This window comes from Budorcas taxicolor, chromosome 12, assembly GCF_023091745.1.
Source record: "Budorcas taxicolor isolate Tak-1 chromosome 12, Takin1.1, whole genome shotgun sequence".
NCBI classification, from domain to species: domain Eukaryota; kingdom Metazoa; phylum Chordata; class Mammalia; order Artiodactyla; family Bovidae; genus Budorcas; species Budorcas taxicolor.
The window spans coordinates 52,682,023-52,704,885 of NC_068921.1; the positions used below are offsets into that span (position 1 = coordinate 52,682,023).

Genomic DNA, 22,863 nt, shown 5'->3' on the forward strand with positions numbered 1-22,863 from the left:
TAATTGTTTCAGTGAGCACTAGGTGGCAGAGGCAATGCCTGGGTGGAGTGACCAGCGTGCACGTGTGCGCGTGTGTGAGTGCTGTGAGCTGATGGGATAGGCTGTTGTTATTCAGATAAAGTCAGTAATTTCTGATAACTTATGGACTTCTGCTTTCTTCACTGAACACAGATACTTTAGTTCCTTTAAGCATAGCTCAGTTGTCATTGACATGAGTTTATTTTTCATTGTTTGAAGGAGTCAGGATCTGGAGAACATTGTCAAAGTGGCCACTTCGCTTCAGAAAACTAACAAGGGGTGAGTGCTCAAGAGGTTTTGAACTTGCATTTTTCTTCTCTCTCTGTTTCAAAAATGCTTAGCCAGTACCTTTAAATCTTCCAAATATGAACGAAATCCTGATGCTGCTTATTATATATAATTTGAAGGAAGAAAGAGTCAGTCTCTAGATTAGAGTTCCTGAGAAATGGGTAATACTGACACTGATGGACACTCTTCTCTCTCCGCTTTCTCTTCTGTGGAGTGATGCTTATGGTGGTGACCTTGCTCCAAACCCCCATCCTGTATTTATATTCTGACCCAGATCTGTGCTTACCCATCTCCCAAGCACCCCCATATAGAATGCCCTAGGTTATTGTCAACTTCCTCCCCAAATGTGGTATTTCCTATCTTCTCTGCGTTCTTTCATTCAGGCAAGCTCACCTTTCTGGAATCATTTTTGATTCTTCCATCTTGACCCCTCTATGTAGTATCAGGCATGTATGGATTAAATGTCTAAAGTGCCCTGCACACCCCCCATGGTCTCACCCAGTTCAAACCCTCATTGGTTCCATCACAGGTTATCAGAGTAGCTATTCAGATTGACTGACACTCCTCCAGTCTCTTTTTCCACTAGACCATTACTACCCATCACTGCTGGAGTTTTCTTTCTATGATTCTGCTTGAAAAATCACTCCACTTGGCTTCCCACGGCCTAGTCAATTGCATATAACTTCATGCAATGCCCTTGTTAACCTGGCTCTGACCTAACATTCCTTAGCAATTTCGGACTTCACCAGTTCCATTTATCCTACGTTCAATACCAAATTAAACCGCTTCCTTTCTGAAGTTTCCAGAGCCTCTGCCTTTTTTTATACCATTCTATTCATGAGGGCTTTTCCAGCCTCAAGGCCACCATATCAATACATTCAAGTTCTACCCATTTTTCAAGATCCAGATCAGATACCAACACCTCTGTGAGGTCTTTTCCAAATGAGTGACCCAGTGAGATGTGACTTTTGCCTCCTTAAGTGATTAGAATCCTATTATTCATGTTACATAGCAGCTAATCATATTTAGTATTGTTTTATGGTATTTATGTAAATGTCTCATCTTCTTTGTTATCTCTTTAATCTCCTAGAGCAGATATTTTGTCTTTCTCACCATCTGTCATCTACAAAGGCTAACACAATGCTTTGTGCAAAGCAGAAGTGTTTATATAGTGGATAATGGTAAGACAATGGTGAGCAGTGAGAAAACCTTGGGTATAAACATTCCGTGGTTTAATCCTGTGCCTACAGAATTTTTTCCTTGTTCAGTGGAAGTTAGCAGTGCTAAGAGGGTTGTTAGGATTGACAGCTCAAAGACCTGAAGAGAAGTCACAGAAGTGACGGTGAGCTCTTCTCTGCAACTCATGGACACAGTCTAAATTTGGAAAGAGACAGTGGAAAGTATCCTAAATTTTTCATTTTCATTTCTTCCGTTGTCTAAGTATCTAGATTTCCCATTTTATTTATTTATTTTTGTTTGAGGTAATATTTTTATGGGGATTGAACAGTTTTTTGGACTGGATAATTTTTTGACAGCTGTTTAAGGGAGAGATAGGTGAGTGATGCCGAAGGGCAATTACGGTTTGGCACCAGTCAAACAAAAACAGTGAGAGCTTCAGTTGGATTAGCTTTCCTGTCCCTTCTTCCTCACCAGGATATACAAATTCCATAGCCAGACACGTTCTTTACAGGGAGAAGCTGCTACTTTGATGGGAACCAGGGGAAATGTCTGATGCTCTGGGCTATATGTAGGGACTCAATATAGCTTTTATTTTTATCTGAGTTGCTTTGTAATACTCCTTTGGGAAATGGACTATTACTCCTATCTGACTAAGAGCATTTAATTTATTGCAAATGCAGTGGTGAAACTTAATATCCAAGCTTTCATCAACTGGATGCCATTTTTAAAGCTCAGCTTCTTCATTCACAATGCAGTCCCCATTTTACTTAATTTCCCACAGAGTGTCTTTTCATGATCTATGCTGATTTTCTTGTGGAACCTCAAATTCTGATAATCTCATCATTGTGACTCACCAGTCAGAAAAGTTTGGAGCGGAAATGTATAGAGCTTGCTCTTTCCCTAGGGGACGTAGAACAGATTTGTAGCCTCAGAGCTGGAAGGTAGAATTTCAAATAGGAGATGACAATATAGCGTTGCGTTAGGGTCTCGGTAACATTTGTCCCATGCAAGGATAGAGCATTAATCCATTTTTTGTCAGGATCAGCAACTTTCACATTTCTATATTTATTCTCAGCCTTTGACTCTACCATTGAATATGCAATATTACTTGAAAGGATTCATCTCTGTGATGGCCGTTGATTGAATAAGTTTTTCAGGCCCCTGAGAGGACCATTCCAGTAACTATTCTGGTGATCTGCTGTACCAGGCATCTCCAAGCACATTAGTCACTCAGTGACTATACCTCTCTAGAGCTGAGCCAAAGTCTTGGTGCCTCTAAATTCAGTTTAAAAAATAAATATAGTGAGCATTTTAAAAGTGAAAACATTAATATTGACTGGGAACTGTTTACTATAATTGCCAAAATTAATTGAGAGTTTATGACATGCTAGGTATCACGCTAATCACTTTCTATTCATTAACTTATTGGTTCTTTTCTGAGGTGGGGACAATTAGTATTCTTACTTTGTAACTGAAAAATTGAGGGAGCAAGAGGTTAGACAACTCACCCAGAGTCACCAAGTAATAAGCAGTAAAGCCTGGATTGGAAGCCAAGTATCCCTGACTTGGGAACCTGAATGTCTAACTACCTACTTACTTGGCCTCCCGGTCTACACCAGTGATGACTGAAGAAGAAAGAGGAACATTGAGGAAGTGTGGAAAATGTGTGATTCTAGAGCAGGAAGAAGAGAGAACCAAGATTTATGAACTGGAAAACTGGATGAGGAAGGCAAGAGAAATGAGGATAAAACAGGTGGATAGAAGGGATGAGGGGAGGAGGTTCTGTGAGGAGTAAATAGGAAGGAAAAACCACTCCGGCCGTCTTCTTGGGGGAGAGGGCTGAGCTAAGGAATATTCCAGAACCCAGGGGTTTGGCTTAAACAGGTAGCTCCTGAAGAAGCAGCCAATAGACTTCACAGTTCTCAAATACAAAAACAGGAGTGCAAATCTAGCTGATCTGGAATGAGGGAGAGTAGAATTCAAGACAGAGACCAGACTTACTGATAAACAAGTGTTTTCCAAAATTTTCTCTGTGTAAGCACATTATGCAAAGATAGAATCTATAATAAGTCAACATATCTGTATTTTTTGATGCAATTTGACCTTGTATTAAGCATCTACTGTGTGAAAAACTCCAGATTAAACACTGAAGAGGATCCAATATAAAACTGATCTAAATTTTAAGTGGTGTGGGAATGTGTGTAGAGTCTGTGTTTCTCTCTATGTACACTCACACTCATATATGTAGAAGCAAGGATTCAATTGTGTGATTATTATTGGGTTGGGCAAAACAAAAAGTTTGGTTAGTAAATATGTTATTCAATAAAATTCTTGGTGAATCTGAAAAACACGTCTTATTTTTACTTAAAATTAAGCAAACTTTTTGGCCAATCTAATACATTACAAAGTACAGCAAGGTAAGTACCATAAGGAGATATAAAAACCCCAAACACTGCAAGGCTTCCAAAAATGTAGTGATCTCTATTCACTTAAAGGACTGGGAAAGATTTGTTGCAGAAAGGTCTGTCTGAGGAGAGCTTTGGCAGGTAGACATGTTTTTCATGGATGATGAAGGTGGGATGTTTGTTGAACTTCAGAAAACTCAGAAATAGTTGTTTTAAGCTGAATCTGTCCCTGACTTTTACTGATGGGAGATATTCTTTCTTTTCCCAAAGTGAAGAATTGGATAATCTCATCAAAATGAACAAAAGTTTGAATAGGTAAGTACTGAATTTACTTTTCAGTAGTTTTGAGCACGAGGACCCATATACTGGGCTAGTCAAAAGTGTCCTACAAATCTTGAACAAAAAGCTTGCGGAAATCTTCATTTCATCATTGTTACAAATGGTTATTACAATTTAAAGGTACTAATATTAAAGTGTCATTGATTTTCATACACCATTGTTTAGTAAAGCAGTTATAAAAATAAACACATTTATCTTCCTGAAATTCTATTATATTAGTATGTAAATAGTTTCGTTTGGTCACTGAATGCTTTTAGTTTAATTATTACAAAACCCACTTTTCTTAGTTAATATTACCTGCTTATTTTGAATCATTTGTAACTGCATAATTTAAAGATCTTATTAATTGAAGCTTGAAGTGCAATTTTAGTTCTCTCTCTGTTACTTGGCCCACTAACGCACGAAATAAGTAGGTACCAGAGTGAAGGAGAAACAAAGCAAGTGTCAAATGAGTTCACAGATCTGATGATAAAGAGATGTGATTTTTCATGCCCTGTGTTGACAAAAATGATCTATTAATAAATGACTACCAACGACTCCCTTGGAAAGAAAGTTATGACCAACCTAGACAGCATATTAAAAAGCAGAGACATTACTTTGTCAACAAAGGTCTGTCTAGTCAGGCTATGGTTTTTCTAATGGTCATGTATGGATGTGAGAGTTGGACTATAAAGAAAGCTGAGCGCTGAAGAATTGATGCTTTTGAACTGTGGTGTTGGAGAAGACTCTTGAGAGTCCCTTGGACTGCAAGGAGATCCAACCAGTCCATCCTAAAGGAGATCAGTCCTGGGTGTTCATCGGAAGGACTGATATTGAAGCTGAAACTCCAATACTTTGGACACATGATGCGAAGAGCTGACTCATTGGAAAAGACCTTGATGCTGGGAAAGATTGGGGGCAGGAGGAGAAGGGGACGACAGAAGATGAGATGGTTGGATGGCATCACCGACTCGATGGACATGGGTTTGGGTGGACTCCGGGAGTTGGTGATGGACAGGGAGGCCTGGCGTGCTGTGGTTCATGGGGTTGCAAAGAGTCAGACACGACTGAGCGACGGAAATGAACTGAACCAACGACTCACTACGATTTGCTGCTTTTCAGTTTTTTTTTTAAATTTTAATTTACAGAGGAAGTATTAGATCAGGAATCAGACTCCACAGTCTGATGAGGCCAGGTGAGTAGAGATGCATGAAGGGAGCTGGCTGTGAAACATGGAGGGAGTGCTGGTCCCGGCTGCCTGGCTGTTTCTCAGCTACAGTTGCAATGTGAGAATTTGAGCCCAGAGTTGCAGGACACTTTCAGGAGATCCTGAAACTCCAGGCATCCACGTGTCATGGCCAGCTTTGTAAATATTGGCTCATATTAAAAAAGAATAACACTTCTTGAATGCAAACAATGCAAACAATGGACTTATTACATCTTGAGGCTCCCCAGTATGTATCTTCTTTTCTTCTCTCCAAGGTCCACTGCAATTTAATATTTGAGTCTAGGAAAAAAAAATCTATTTGGAATAAAGTGATTTCAGGAATCGTGGCTCATCTTTTCCCAAACAACTTCTATTTCCTGTCTCAGCTATAAACTGATCTTTGCTTAGATGAGTTAAGTATCCATCATTAATAGTGACAAGGTTTTTTACTCAATTCTTTTAAAGAAATCAAGGTCTCGATGGTCTCTTCAGAGCAAATCTTAAGTCAGAATTAACGGAGAAAAGGTAAGTGCATCTGTCTCTAACCTGAAAATATTATCTCCCAGATTGCTTGTTTTATTCTTTCAGACATTAGCTGGAAGGGAGTTATCTTCCCTGGCATAAAAATGTGCTAACAGATGGGGCGGTGCACTCAGTATTGTACATTTAGTTCAGACATAATTGCCCAGAAGGATTTCTGCTGCTCTATTCAGTAAGAGTAAATGAGCAATTCATGAAAATTTTATACCGTATCTGACCTTTCAAGATAACACATAATTTTTTTCAATATGCAGTCTCTTATTTTAATTTCTTTGTATTTTTTAGAGCCAAAAGCCTTGAAAATCTCATGTTTGTGAATACCCGGACAGATAAAGATGGCAAAGGGTAAGATCTGATTGAGACTCTTACAGCCTTTTTTGATTGATTTGTGAACTGTGTGCCATTTCCTGGGGGAGACCTTCTGCTCAAGACAAGAGTCAGACAGGCTGGTGGAACAGACCCTTGATCGGGGTCAGGAGACGGAGGGGAGAGTGTCTTGGTGCTACTCTGTCACTAGGATCAACCAGGCTGACCCTGGACCAGTGGCCTCTGTTTCCTCAGTCCATAAAATGAAGGGTGTGATCTAAATAGATGGTCTCCAAGTTCCCTTTTACATCTAAAAGTGAAAGAAGTCAAACAGATCACTAGAAGCAGTGGACAATAGGCTAGTTTATGGACCAAACATATTCACTATAAGACATTTTGATGCCAGTAGTATAGCCCCTCACCCCTGAAGTCTTTACCAGGGACTAAAGCATTTTTCAGTTGGAATGTTCATTTGTCTATCACTCAGATGCACTTGTAAACATCTCAAAGTCAAAAGCCATGCTTTTATTGACTTTGTATCATAAAAAGTGTTAATTAATGGTCAGTAACTGAACATTTAAAGAAGTTGACTTACAGTTCTAGACTGACACTGATATACGAGGAAATAAATTACTACTGATATTATTTTTCATATTGAAAAATATCAAACTTCTGACAGTTTCATTAAAGAAAATTCCCAGAACAATCAAGAATTGCATAAGGCTAAAGGTATATGAGGTCTCCACTGCTTTTTCTCCAGATTGGCTATTTTTACCTTGTGTTCGGTTAGTCATTAGATTTGCCTTTCTAACATGACGATTTCTATTGTCCTGGTTATCTTTAAAAACCATTCATCTGTGCCACTCTGTGCACAGGCAGATATTCTAGCTTTCCTGGTCAAGCTTGGCAGTATGCCTTCTTAACCCTCTCTAATGTAGAACACTTAACAAAGTCTATATAGTAAAAAGTGTTGATAATCACCACCTTCATTCAGACATCAAATACTTATTAACAACTTATTAGTATAGTATGAGGAGAAGGCAATGGCACCCCACTCCAGTACTCTTGCCTGGAAATTCCCATGGGAGGAGCCTGGTAGGCTGCAGTCTACAGGATCGCTAAGAGTCGGACACGACTGAACGGCTTCACTTTCACTTTTCACTTTCATGCACTGGAGAAAGAAATGACAACCCACTCCAGTGTTCTAGTCTGGAGAATCCCAGGGATGAGGGAGCCTGGTGGGCTGCCGTCTATGGGATCGCACAGTCAGACACGACTGAAGTGACTTAGCAGAGTATAGTATGGATGTGCACTCTAATGTGCATGGGGCTTCTAATGTGATGGGGCTCCCTTTTTTCATGTTAGCTTTTTACACCTCATTAGAAATCGAGTGTTATGGTTTCCTCTGTCACAGATGAGGAATGTGTGCATACTCTATTTCATTTTTTTTCAAATAGAGAACAGATGAAGTAAGAAAGCAGTCAATTCTCTATAAGCGGTTATATGAGTTTTAGAGGAGAAGATGAGATTTCAGATTTTTTAAGAAATGAAATTTGGAAAGTTCCAGTAAAGTGGTGGAAATCAGGAAACAGAAGATGAGTATCACAAGTCAATCATTGTATGGGCTAGGGAAGAGGAAAAAAGGGAATGATTTATGATCTGGGATAACTTGATGGTGACTGGGCTTTGATGCAGAAAAGACAGCTCTCAATGGTGTAGTAGGGGGCAGGCATAGTTCCTTTTTCTTCTTCCCTCCTTCTTCTTTATACAGAAAGAAAACCTCGGATGTCAACAGTCCTATCACAGTGAAAGACAGAGACAGATGAAAATAACATTGAACAATCGGGGGATTTAGAGAGATTAGCTTTCATTTTCCCTGTTTTAAGCTATCAGCCTGTGAAAGTTTTATTGGTTGTGACCAACTTATATAAAGTACTGAAGTCATCATAGAGTTATTTCTGCTTTTCCAAGGTTTCTTTTTATTAAAGATGACTTTTCTAAATCTTCAAAGTGTTTAGATTCAAAATGTTGATCCTCTGATTTCCACCCTTGATATGAATGATTTTAAGGCAGACAGTATCTCAACACACGTATTAAAGTTAGCTTCCCACCAACCCACCTTCGAAGGATAAAGAAAGCAAAAGTTGAAATGTGGAAAGAACTTTTAAATTGAGTTAATCATGACTGAGTCATGGTTAGGTCCTCACTATAGGATAGTTAGCATATCAGCATTTGGCATGAGAAGAGCCGCTTGAATTAAATATTTCTAAAGACTTCTGATGTTTTAGGTACTGATAATATCTTACTCCTATTGTGAGAAATCTGCTGTTGAATTTCTCTCTTTCTCTCTCCACTGCTCCACTCTCTCCACCCCCTCCAATGTTGTAAAGAAACCAAGGCCTTGGAAGTCTTATTAAAGTTAATCAAAGGGCTGACAAAATCGAGAAAGGGTAAGTAAAGCTTCTAATGTGATGGGGCTCCCTTTTTCCATGTTAGCTTTTTACACCTCATTAAAAATGGAGTGTTATGGTTTCCTCTGTCACAGATGAGCTGTTGTACTTTGGGGTCTGTCAGAGAGAGGAAGTAAGGAATATGATGAATCCTGTTTCCATAAGACCACATGCTTGAGTTGCACTAATGTGCAGAAAAGCCTGTTATTCTATATTTTCTTAAATAACTTAAAAATGAGACAGATTTTCTATTTAAGTTGAGAAATATAAAGGACAAAAAAGCAAAGTGAGAAATGTATTGGTAAAGTTTTTTTTTTTTTTTTTTAATTTATTTGGTTGTCTTGGGTCTTAGCTGCGGCATGAGAGATCTAGTTCCTAGACCAGGGATTGAACCTGGGTCTCCTGCATTAGGAGTGCAGAATCTTAACCACCGGACCACCAGGGACGTCCTGGTGAAGATTTTTAAACTGTGGAAATTAATAAAGATAAGCTAAGGAAAAATTACATTGCAATTTCTCCAGTCAGTTGGCCCTGGAAACATCTGACACCCTTTCAGGGATGTTCTTGTTTATACGGTTTTCAGGGAAAACTGAATGCAACCTAACTGATACAGGTTTTCATGTTTTTCCCAAAGAAGCCAAGATCTCAAAGAGGTTATTAAAGCAAATGCCACGACAGATCAGACAAGCAGAGGGTGAGATCAGCTTTTATGTTTCTGAATCTTGGTTATTTTCTCCTGGGTTAGCTGTGTGATTTTCTCAGCCCGTTGAAGGGGGACATAGCTTTGAGTCTGGCTCCTCTCCTCTGTGTCTGAACCCTACTGCGCCAAGCTTTACCTTGGAGAGTCTCTAGTACGTTCTATCTTAATTTAAATTTATGTAGCCCTATAGAATCCTAGAGATTAAGTTAACTTTTTATTGATAGGTAAGTTTTGTAACAAAAATGAATTTAATACTAGTATAATAATTTTCTCCAAAAGCTTGAATTAATCATCAATAATGTGGAGTGTGTATATTAAAAAATACTATGGGAATACTTTGAAACTGATCTAATTTTCTTTTTTTTAAGAAGTAAAGACCTTGATAGCATTATCAAAGTGAATCCCAAAGAAAGTGCAAACACCACTGGGTAAGACATACTAGTGTCTTTAAATCTGATTTCTGTAAGTGACAATAAGATAAAATGAGTTGGCATTTTAATTTCAGAAACGTGTTTTACTAACATGGAATTGGATAATAATGAGGGGCTACATGACCTTTCACTGTCTGACTCTTTGTGACCCCATGGACTGTAGCCTGCCAGGCTCCTCTGTCCATGGGATTCTCCAGGGAAGAATACTGGAGTGGGTTGCCATTTCCTTCTCCAGGGGATCTTCCCAACTCAGAGAGTGAACCTGGGTCTCCTGCACTGCAGGAAGATTCTTTACCATCTGAGCCACAGGGAAGCACAAAGATAAAATGATTTAGCACTTAAATTTCAGAAACATGTTTTACTAGCATGGAATTGGGTAAGAATGATGGGTCACATGACCTTTCCTCCTTGCTCCCCATAAAATTGCTTATTTTTGAAGAATTGTCCCAATGTTTGATAGGAAATTGCCTTTTCTCCCAGATTTTGGTTTGGCTTTAGAGGTGAATTATTGAATTGAATTCCTTTGTGTCTAAAGAAAATACAATCTTGACATTTTAAAAGTGAGTTTTTAAAATGGCAAAGGTAACCAAGAGTGAGGCTTGACTAAAACTCATGACATCAACTTCTCTAAGGATGGTGTCTCAGAAGGCAGTCTAAGGGAGGCGCTGGGCAGGTGCACACACTGTGAGTAAGAGCCTTTCATCCTGGCCTTGCTCAGAGCTGGGTCCACAAGGCAGCAGGACCCAGTCACAGTACTTCTGCCATCTCCTACTGCCTCCTTTGAATTCGGGCTATGCCCTTTCTGATATTTCTCAGTGCCTTTTAATGGAGGAAACATGCATCTCCCCAAGAAGTGAGTCATTTATTTTCCTACCATGTTAAGGCCTTTTCTTGCTCTTATAATTTACCATAATCTAATTATGGGCTTCCCTGTTGGCTCAGAAGGTAAAGAATCTGCCTGCAATGCAGGAGACTTGGTTTTGATCCCTGGATTTGGAAGATCCCCTGGAAAAGGGAATGGCTACCCACTCCAGTATTCTTGCCTGGAGAATCCCACGGACAGAAGAGTCTGTTGGGCTACAGTCCATGGGGCTACAAAGAGTTGGACGTGGCTGAGCAACCAACACACACACACAATCTAATTATATTCTAAAAGGCTTGATTTGGGGGAGTGGTTGCATTTATATGAAGACATCTATTTTTCTTATTATTTTTAATACTGTAAAACTATTATTTATGTTATTACTGTCATCTAAAAATAGAACAGGCAATTATATCTGATTTATTAGATGGAAATTTACATTATGTCTGGATCCAGTATAGAACTTTATCTATTAATAGCTTACATTACTTTGGTGCCATCCATCTGGGATATTCAAACAAGATGTATCTGAGGGCAAAGTTGATTTTGTTAAATAGCAAGTCATTTAATGTATACACACACATTTTGAGAATAAAACAGAAATATGCTAAGTTTCTTGTTGATAAATTAAGAAATTTAAATGGTTTTTAGCTCAGGATGTGAGAGAAGAGTTTTAATTTGCATTTAGAGCTTTAAAAATTACATTGTTAGAGAATGTGTATATTTTATCACTTCTTAATTTTTCCAATCATTGTTCACTTGATTAGTGTTTTATTTTAATGACATTCATTAAAACTCATTTCCTTACTCAAAGGAAGCAAGACCTCAATGGGCTTATTAAAGTAAATCCTGAAACAAATAAAAATATTAAGAGGTAAGTAATTTAAAGCTTTTCATTTCTCCTTTGACATTTATAAACTCACTGGAATTCTGAGTACTTGTATTCAGGAGAGCAAATTGGAATTCAAACCACACTAAACTATTTTTTCCCAAATACACCATATTAAGCAATTCTATATGACTGATACACAGAAGTGACCTTTTGCAATTTATTCTCAGGTGACATCTGCTATAAGGTAGATTTTGAGAAATTTAATGGGAACTTGACTACCTTTATCTAGTATTTATTTCTTTGTATGTATGTGTGTGTGTGTGTGTGAGCACGTATGTGTATGTACAGTGTAAATAGTAATGTCATGTATACACACTCTATATTTAGAATGGATAATCATCAAGGGCCTACTGTATACCACAGGGAACTCTGCTCCATGTTATGTGGCAGCCTGGATGGGAGAGAAGGTTGAGCAAGAGGGGATACATGTATCTGTATGTCGACTCCTTTTGCTGTCTACCTCAAACTATCACAACACTGTTAATTGGCTATATTCCAATATACAATAAGTCAAAAGTTTTAAAATATATACTTTAAGTGAATTCTATTTATTAAAGATATAAGAAGTGTGTTATGTATAAATGTACGTATGTATATATAAGTGTGTTGATATGTGTATGAGTGTGTATTAATCAGGATTCTCCAAAGAACCAAAACAGTAGAATATACAGTAGAAATACAGTCGGATATACAGGTAGAAAGAGAGACTTATTATAAGGAATTAGCACATACCCCTATGGGTGCTGAGAGTTCCCAAGATCTACTGTTGGCAAGCTGGAGACCCAACCGGTTGTGTAGTTCCAGTTCCAGTTTGAAGGCCTTAGACCAGGAGAGCCCATGTTTAAGCTTCAGTTCAAGGGCAAGAGAAGAGCAACGTTTTAGGTCAAGCACTCAGGCAGGCAAAGTCTCCTCTTACCTCAGCCTTTTTGTTCTATTCAGTCTTTCAACTGAATCGCCATGGCCCACCCATGCTGGGGATGGTCATCTGCTTTACTCAGTCTACAGATTCGGATGTTAAGCTCATCCCCAAACTCCCTCACAGCACACCTGGAATAATACTTGACCAAATATCTGGGCACCCTGTGGCCCGGTCAAGCTGACATGTGAAATTAACCATCACTGTGTGGATATAATAGCCAGGACATGGAAACAACCTAGATGTCCATCAGCAGATGAATGGATAAGAAAGCTGTGGTACATATACACAATGGAGTATTACTCAGCTGTTAAAAAGAATACATTTGAATCAGTTCTGATGAGATGGATAAAACTGGAGCCGATTATACAGAGTGAAGTAAGCCAGAAAGAAAAACACCAATACAGTATACTAACACATATATATGGAATTTAGAAAGATGGCAATGATGACCCTGTATGCAAGACAGCAAAAAAGACACAGATGTGTATAGCGGACTTCTGGACTCAGAGGGAGAGGGAGAGGGTGGGATGATTTGGGAGAATGGCATTGAAACATGTATACTATCATGTAAGAATCAAATCACCAGTCTATGTCCAATGCAGGATACAGCATGCTTGGGGCTGGTGCATGGGGATGACCCAGAGGGATGTTGTTGGGAGGGAGGTGGGAGGGGGGTTCATGTTTGGGATCGCATGTACACCCGTGGTAGATTCATGTCAATGTATGGCAAAACCAATACAGTATTGTAAAGTAAAATAAAGTAAAAATAAAAATATTTAAAAAAAAAAAAAGAAAAGAAAGTGAAAGTGTTAGTTGCTCAGCCATGTGACTCTCTGCAATCCCATGGACTGCGGCCCACCAGATTACTCTGTCCTTGGAATTCTCCAGGCAAGAATACTGGGGTGGATACCATTCCCTTCTCCTGGAGAATCTTCCCAACCTAGGGATCAAACCCAGGTCTCCTGCATTGAAGGCAGATTATTTACCATCTGAACCACCAGGAAAGCCCATCACAATGTGTATATATATATAAATGTATATGTGTGTATATAAGTAGTGTGTGTATATAAGTGTACGTGTATAGCATATATAAATAAGTGTATTCTGTGGGTGTGTAAGTAGTGTGTGTGAATGTGTTTGTGTACAGATTGTGTGTGCATGTATACTATATTTGTGTGCAGTGTGTATATATGTATGTTTTGTAATGTATGTTTAAAGATGAAGAGGTTAACAAAGCGTACTTTGTAAAAGACTTGCCCTACCCATGAATTGCCAAGGAAATCTGGAAAGCTTATGTCCTCTTGCTTTTTTTTTTTTTTTTTAAAGACAGATGGATCATATCTGAAACTGAGCTTGTTGTCATGTTGCTGAGAAGCGTACCAAGTAATTCCATGTGGTTTCTTTTGAACCTCTTTCCATTCCATTCACTCAGTACATGATATTATGAGTTGATTCTAAAATGTGGCACTAATGCCTGCAGGCCCCATCAGAGCCAGGGCCCAGCTGGCTGAAAGCTGGTATGCATCGTCAGGCCGTCCTGTTCTCAGCAATGCTGGTGTGGTTGCAGACCCAGTGACCCGTTGTGTTACAGACATGCAGTTTTTTGCAGCCAATAAACTGAGAAGAAAGCACTGATTTCCCTGGTTACCTAGGTGTTTCTGGGAGGGAGCTTGAGGCAGTGAAAGGGAGCAGGGAGTCTAAAGGATCAGGGTTCAAATTCTGACTGTGTCACTTGCCCCATGCTTCAGTTTAGAGATCATAATACTATCACACTTGGCACATCGGAGATACAAATAATTAAGAGCAATAACAAAGATTCACACGAATTATGTTTTCTTAATGATTTATATGGGGCTTCCCTGGTGGCTCAGCGGTAAAAAATTTGCCTGCCAGTGCAGGAGATGTAGGTTTGATCTCTGGGTCGGAAATATCCACCAGAGAAGGAAATGGCAATCCACTCCAGTTTTCTTGCCTGGAGAATTCCAGGGACAGAGGACTCTGGTAGACTACAGTCCATGGGGTAGCAAAGAGTTGGACATGACTTAGTGACTAAATGACAACAATAATTTAGATACTTTCAAATACTTAATTTACTTTGACTCTACAAGAAAAATTTATGTTTTACCTTTCTAATTTTTATTAAAGAGAGTATTTCAAATCATTACCTATTGTTTTCCATAGGTTGTGGGGTGTGTGTGTGTGTGTATGCCTACGTGTACACATGCACACACACACAAATGTATGCATTCACATGTGTATACTTGTGTGTGCATATGTGTGTGTCTACATGTGTGAATGGATATGAGTGTACTCATGTATGTGCAGACATATGTGTGATTGTATACATCTGCACAAATGCTTGTGTGTGCCTGAATATATGTGTGAGTATATCCATGTGCTTTTGTATGTATATGAATACCTATGTGCACGATTGTGTATGTGTGTGTACTTGTGTGTATGTGTGTAAGAGTGTTGCAGTCTTTTTGTCTATTTGTGTATTTGTATGTGTGTGCTTCCTGGGAGCTTTAGGGGCAGTAGTCTTCTTTTTTCCTTTCACCAAGCATCATTAAACTCTGTGGCTGTCTTAAAGATAAAATAAGATTGTCTCCCTCCCTTATCAAAAAACTTTTAAAGTTCTCTTAATTCAGGTAGAATTAAGTTCTAAACTTGAGCAATGGCCTTTCATATGTTCAGTAAAGTCCAGCCAAACTTACCTCTTTTCTATCCAGCCTCACTCCTGCCTTAACACTTCTGTGACTGCTATTCCCACTTTGGGTAACTCTATTTCCAAATTGTTACCTTCTCAAAGAGACTGTTTCTAACCATTGAATACAATTACATCACCACGCCCTTCTCCAAACCTAGCATCACAGGCACCAGGCACTGATTTTTAATACCATATGTTATTATCTAGAATTGTAGCATTCATTTATAGGTTTGATTGCATATAGCCTGCCTCTCGCCAAGTTAGAATGGAAGCTTCTTTTTAAAATTTATTTATTTTAATTTATGATTTTTGACTGCACTGGGGCTTTGCTGCTGCACGTGAGCTTTCTCTAGCTGCAGTGAGTGGGGACTGCCCTCCAGTTGCAGTGCATGGGTTTCTCTTTGTGGTGGCTTCTCTTGTTGTGGAGCATGGGCTGTAGGGCATGTGGGCTTTAGTTCTTGTGGCTTGTGGGCTCTAGAGTGCCAAACTCTAGTAATTGTGGTGCCCTTAGTTGCCTGTAGCATGTAGGATCTTCCCAGACCAGGGATGGAAATAGAGTCCCCTGCATTGGCAGGTGGATTCTTAACCACTGGACCACCGGGAAGTCCTGGAATGGGCGTTTCTTTAGGGTTAAGCCTGTCTGTATTGGTCACAGCTATCCCAGCACTTGGGGCCATGGTAGGCTTTCTGTAACTGTTTGTGGATTGAAAGACTGCATAAGTATTGAAGAGATATACACTATGAGGCACTGCTTCCCACCCACCCACTGCTTCCCACTAGCACATTCTTCTTTATTGAGTTTATGAACCTTAAAATTTAGACAACCCTCTGTGTGCTTTATTCAAAATAAAGAGATCAAGGTCTCCAACAGAACCAACACAGATACTACAAGGGAGGAGTTGCAATGCTTAATGCTGTGGGATTTCTTCTTGAGTACTCCAATGAGTACTACTGTTTCTAGTACTCAAAGTACTAGAAACAGAATCCTGGGAATATTTTTTTCTCAGCCACTAGCATTCAAATCGGAGAAGGTGATGGCACCCCACTCCAGTACTCTTGCCTGGAAAATCCCATGGATGGAGGAGCCTGGTGGGCTGCAGTCCATGGGGTTGCGAAGAGTCGGACACGACTGAGCGACTTTCCTTTCACTTTTCACCTTCATGCATTGGAGAAGGAAATGGCTTAGCAGCCGCAGCAGCATTCAAATTCCACATATTTTGTTTAGGCAACAAAGGGTTAAAAAAATCAACATAGGATATTCTGGGATAGAATAGTTGTTTTTTTCGGGGTTAACAATTTCATTATTTGCATGAAAAACGTTCAAACTTTTTATTGCCGCTTTTAGCATGGATGTGCACATTCTCAGACATCTGGAAATAAGGAAGAACTTGAGTCAGCATCTAGCTAGCTGCTTCCAGATATCTGTATCTTTTGATGTTGCATTGACACCACCTTGGAGACTTTATGATCTGATCTTAGCAGGGGCATGGGGCATGGGGATACAGGGTATAAATGTGCCTTCTGTGGATGTTCTTTACCCATATGGTATCCTCTGTAGATCAGAGGCACATTGGCTGGCACTGGGAATGTGGAAAACATATGTAGAAGCAATAGGGAAAAGAAAAATTCCATTAAGATCAGAAGCACATATCCTAAAGGGTAACTGTAAAATATTGAGTCATTCTCAGTGACTACATGGTGTTCTACATTACAGTTTTACATTATAACTTACATTTCAAAAGTTGATGGATTTTCATCTTACTGTTTATTGCCAACACAACCAGTCAAAATTTGTAGTTTTAATACACAGTATGTATGAGCAAGAGATAACAGATTGTATATTATAGACTTTAGCAAATTGCTTCTTGTTACTGTTGTTCGGTTGCTGAGTTATGCATGTCTGACTCTTTGCGACCCCAGTGGACTGCAGCACGCCAGGCTTCCCTGTCCTTCACCATCTCCCGGAGCTTGCTCAAACTCATGTCCATTGAGCTGGTGATACCATCCAACCATCTCATCCTCTGTCGTCCCCTTCTCCTCCTGCCTTCATTCTTTCCCAGCATCAGGGTCTTTTCCAATGAGTTGTCTCTTCATATCATGTGGCCAAAGAATTGGAGCTTCAGCTTCAGCAGCAGTCCTTCAAATGAATATTAAGGGTACACTTATCTAAATCCAGTGTTTAAACAGAAAATCTGCTAACAGCTGACAATTTTACAAAAGAAGGGTTCTCCAAAGTTCAAAATTTCCACAGCATGTTGGAAGCTGATGGGTGGAGTTGTGCCTTGTGGAATGTTCCAGGAATGTGTACACAGACAATTACAGAATATGTTTAGTGCACCTGGAAAAGGCTAAGGGCATAGCATTCAATGAATCAAGGTAGAGGGCTATCTCAGTATTTGCTAGTGCCTGATGGCTCCAAGATTAAAGTATTGTCTCTCTGAGTCTCAGTAAGTTTCAGAGATATATAAATCCCTACATACTTCTGTGTGCTTTTAACAATCTTCAGCTCTTTGGCATGATTTCGGTTGTTTACACTGTTTCTGAGTTTTAATGAATAGTTTTATCAACTTAGTTGTAATCTGTTATTAACCTTACCACTTTTTCTATGTTTTAAAGGGGCCAGAGTCTTGACAATCTCATCCAAGTGACCCCTGAAGTTAACAGAAGTAACCCAAGGTGAGGATTATACCTTATCTTTCTTCCTTCCCATCAATTTGTGCATCAAGTTCTGAATCAGTTTGTGGCTCTCATTAGAGAAGCTGTGTTTAAAAGTGGTTTGGAGTCAAAATATCTGAATTCCACTACTTATCAGCTGGGTATCTTTGAGCAAGTCCCTTGAATACCAAGCTGAGACTTCTTTAGTTATAAAATGAAGATCATAATGTCTGTTCCACTTTTGTTGTTTGATTATTATAAAGATCATGTGAAATAATGAATATAGAATCCCTTTAAAGGAAAATGTGTTTAAATACAAAAGTGTTTAAATTTCCATTTAAATCCCTTTAAATGGAAATTATTAACAAAACACAGTTTAATTATAGCTATTGCATCAGGTAGAATACCAAATGGGGCTGACAAGGTAAGATTTTTTGGGCAAATAGTTCCAGAGATGATCTTTTAAACTCAATCTTGCCCTAGTTTTATTGTTTTATTTTGAGAGTATATAGGAAACTGATAGCAATGAAAGTAAAAAATTTTACTCTTTTAAGTGAAACATATAGACTGGTATTGATTTCTCTCAAAACTTAATTGTCAAATTCATCTTGAGCACATATATCCTTTAAAGTAATTAGCTTGATTAATTAGTTGATATAATTTCATTTTTACTTACTATGTTTCTTTTTGTTTAAAGTTCCAAAAACCTGGATAACCTCATCAAAGTGAACCCAAGAACTGGGAAAAGTGTGCAAGGGTAAGATTTAGTACATTCCTCTTTTTTGTTTCATGTTAACCAATGTTTAAAAACATACTTAAATCATTTCAGCAGACTGACACTGCTATAGTATCAATGTATCAATGATAGTTCAAGAAAAACCATGTAACCTGCACCACCTCATATGTAAGCTGTTAAAGATTTTGGTCAGCCAATTTCTAATATAATGTAGGTATTTTGATTCATGAGGTGCAGTGTTTTCCCAGGATGGACAAGTCACCTTTTTTTTTTTCACAATTATATATCATTTATCTGAAATATCCAGAATGGCAAATCCATTGGCAACCAAGAAAACAAAGTGTTTGGTTGTCAAGGGCTGAGGGAAATGATGGTTTACTGGGTAGAGTCTTTTATAGGCAATTATTTTACTTATTTCTTTTTTAAAAACTTTTTGTTTCATTTTGGGGTATAGCTGATTAACAATGTTGTGATAGTTTCAGGTGGACAGCAAAGGGACTCACCCATTCATATACATGTATCCATTCTCCCTCAAACTCCCATCCAGGCTATCACATAACAGAGCAGAGTTCCCTGTTCCAAACAGTAGTGGTCAGGACACTTTTATTGGTTGGTTTGTTTATTTTCCTTAAGCAGAGGGATGGCACAAGAGAGAGGAAAGAGCATCAGACCAGAACCCAGAGATGTGGGTCTGGGCATGACTCTGCCCTCACTAACAGTGAGAAATGGGCCTGATCACACTCCTGTTTGGACTTTGGTTTTCTAATCCTCACAGTGAGGAAAGCGGGCCAGATGTTCCCTCGTCACTTCCAATGTCAATTCAGTTAATAATTTCCAATAAGATGGTTGGTGTTACGACAAGTGTGCACACTCTGGGGTTAATTACATAGCTTTCCATTCCAGCCTTGCCACTACAGGCCATGTGGGAAAAACTTCATCTTTGTGGGTCTCAGTTTTTCCTTTTGTGAAATGGAGATGATGATACTTCCTATTGTTGACCTGAAACAAATAGATTGTCAGGTATTTCTCCAGCCAAGACGGATTTGCTCAGATCATCAGAGAATTGTAGTCTGGGGTCTGCAACCATGGGGAGCCACATCCAAGTCCCTGAAGGGGAAGGAAGGACACTTTTATAGAGGGGAGGGAGGAACAGAGATTGGGAGGACTAAAGTAAACAGAGTTCACAGCTTTTCAATTGGCTGAGTCCTTGCCAGGCAAGGAGAACAGTCTTTCCTCTTCCTGCTGGCTTCTGCTATTGTCACAGGGCAGGAGAGAGCCCCCATTCTGGTCTCCCAACTCTATTTCATTGAGGTTTCTGTTTATTAATATTTTTATACTATTTCATAGGGTTGATATGAGCACTGAATCATATAAATCACATAAATCACTTAGCACAGTGCTTGGCACATCATGAATTTTCTGAAACCACTAATTATTGTTCATTACTTCTATGTGATTATAGTTAGGTCCAAATATATATTTTCAGAGTCAACAATGAAAACCTCCAATCCCTTGAGATGATCTCTATTTTAGTAAATATTTTCTAGTAAAATATTTTTGTAATAAAAGCACTTTTCCATTTTAGTAAATATTTTCAACCACTGATGTAATCTGTCATATGATCTCATCCCTTTTTCCATGTCTTAAAGCGACCAAAGTCTTGACAACGTCATCAAAGTGACTCCGGAAACAAACAAAACTAACCAAGGGTGAGGATTCTGAAACTCTTCTATTTCTCCATTTTATTCTGTTCAACTTAGAAAATATGATAAAACTGATTGTTCCATCAAAGAAACCACCAATAAGGGGACCCAAAACAACAGCTCTGTGTCAGAAAACTAGTGTTCAATTCCTTTATTTGGGGCTCCCTGGCTGTGAATATTTGTGGAGGAACTCCTTAAAATATGAGAATAATCTCTTATCCATGTGGGATTTGTTTTCCATGCTTGGAATTTCCTCAAAATAAATCGAGATTCCTCCTGGGATGAAGTATCTTCCCCAAACAATCTCCTAGAGATACGCAGCCTAAGAGAAGGTCTTCATGTGAAGAAAATCTCCTTCATTCATCATGTTTTTCCTCTCCTCTTCCATTTACACTCCAATAATTCCTGAAGTTGGGAGGTCATTTAAAAAATTATAGTTAGTTCATTGAAATAATAAAAATAACAAAAAAGAATTTTCTTTAAGGTACACTGTATTGAGTAAACAAAGGGATATAGCCAAACCATGAACCTATAAACACATACTGTTATGCTAGTTTGAATGTGAGTTAAATACAAAAGAGACCAAAGCACACATCTTCTCTCTCACAGAGTTTTCTATCTTACTTTGCTTCTAGGAATTCTATTTTTACAGTAGATAGTTATCATATAAAGTTTACTAGACTAGATCAGGAGTCAGACTTCTGCTTAAAGGGCTAGGGAGTAAAAGTTCAGGAATAGGGGCCCCAAACAGTCTTTATTTAAACTAGCAAGTATTAATAACACATTGTAAAGGAATGGGAATGACTATGTTCCAATAAAACTTTACTTGTAAAACTAGCCTTCAGGCTGGATTTAGCTTGAGGACCATAGACTGCTGATTCCTAGGCAGTATTTCATGTGGGTAGGTGAAGAAGATCAACCTTGCATGTACTTGGAACAGCTTCCAAAACACAGCCTCCATTGCATATATTGCTTCATTCACCTTATGGTTAGAGCGAAGAATTTATCATTCTTTCATTTGAATACTGAGTTCTAAATTGTCCTTATATTTTGTTCACTAAATAAAAGTATAATGTATAGTCACTGTGTGAGGGTCAGATACCAAATCCAGAGACCACGTTAATACTTTATGTTACAGATTAAGATTCTATGAAAGACAGTTATCCCTTGTCCCTCTTCCAAGATGACTTAGTTTGTAAAGTGAAGAAAGCCTTAGTAATATGACCTTTCCCATGCGATCTATGTGAGCCTTGTTTCGGCACCCATCCTCTGCCATGCCTTGCATTATGTCATGTGTTCATCTCTTCCACTCGGTAGTAACATTTTTTAGTTTAGAGAATATCTGTTAGCTGTATAGCCTTGGACAAATCATTTCACCTCCTTGAATTCTCAGCTTCCTTATCTGTAAAGTGGGGATTGTAAGAATTACCTTCTTTGTGAATTACCAGAAAAATTAGCTTATGAAGCATTTATTCCCCAAGTACTTATTAAACATTATCTATTGCTATTATTGGGGAAGGCGATGGCACCCCACTCCAGTACTCTTGCTGGAAAATCCCATGGATGGAGGAGCCTGGTAGGCTGCGGCCCATGGGGTCGCAAAGAGTCGGACACGACTGAGCGACTTCACTTTCACTTTTCACTTTCATCCATTGGAGAAGGAAATGGCAACCCACTCCAGTGTTCTTGCCTGGAGAATCCCAGGGACGGGGGAGCCTGGTGGGCTGCCATCTATGGGGTTGCACAGTCGGACACGACTGAAGTGACATAGCAGCAGCAGCAGCATTGCTGTTACTATTACTGCTGCTGTTTTTCTTCATTGCTGAGTCCCCATTGCACCAATCAATGCTTAGTTCAAAGAAGAGACCTAAGAAGTTATCTATTAGGTTGAATCTTATGAAATTGTTGACATTCAACAATTTTTGACCCACAAGATGACAACTTCAAATAATTCAATATAACAGATTGCAATAATTTACATGGAAGGATATGAACACAATAAAATTCACTTATAGATTAATCCTAAAGATTAGTTAGGTGATAGAAGCCTTTCTAGTCTCTTTTCTTTTCAGGATATATAATAAACTGTCCAATAATAATGTATATCAAGATATATATCTTGTTTAGGCCTTTTGGTGTTAGAGTTGATATGCAAGCCCAGTACAAAAACAGAAATGTCTTTTTAGAGATTGTTGTTGTTTAGTCACTAGGTCATGTCTGACTCTTTTGCGACCCCATGAACTGTATGTAGCCTGCCAGGGTCCCCTGTCCATGGGATTCTCCTGGCAAGAATCTGTAGTGGGTTGCTATTTCCTTCTCCAGGGCATCTTCTCGACCCAGGGATCAAACCTGTCTCCTGCATTGGCAGGCGGGTTCTTTATCACTGAGCCACAAGGGAAGCCCCCTTTTAGAGCTATTATTGCCTCAGTTCAGTTCAGTTCAGTTGCTCAGTCATGTCCGACTCTTTGCGACCCCATGAACCACAGCACGCCAGGCTTCCCTGTCCATCACCAACTCCTGGAGCTCACTCAGACTCACGTCCATCGA

General features: G+C 39.0%; 1 protein-coding gene across 1 annotated transcript in view; it reads left to right on the plus strand.

Moving 5' to 3' along the window:
• Window positions 1-22,863, plus strand: part of SCEL (sciellin) — a 111,539-nt gene that overhangs the window by 44,817 nt on the left and 43,859 nt on the right. Inside the window, exons 11-21 of the mRNA XM_052650034.1 lie at window positions 238-297; window positions 4,161-4,205; window positions 5,881-5,940; window positions 6,241-6,300; window positions 8,652-8,711; window positions 9,346-9,405; window positions 9,780-9,839; window positions 11,519-11,578; window positions 17,839-17,898; window positions 18,575-18,634; window positions 20,263-20,322. Coding sequence (XP_052505994.1) covers window positions 238-297; window positions 4,161-4,205; window positions 5,881-5,940; window positions 6,241-6,300; window positions 8,652-8,711; window positions 9,346-9,405; window positions 9,780-9,839; window positions 11,519-11,578; window positions 17,839-17,898; window positions 18,575-18,634; window positions 20,263-20,322 — 645 coding nt within the window. The remainder of the gene's footprint in view (window positions 1-237; window positions 298-4,160; window positions 4,206-5,880; window positions 5,941-6,240; window positions 6,301-8,651; window positions 8,712-9,345; window positions 9,406-9,779; window positions 9,840-11,518; window positions 11,579-17,838; window positions 17,899-18,574; window positions 18,635-20,262; window positions 20,323-22,863) is intronic.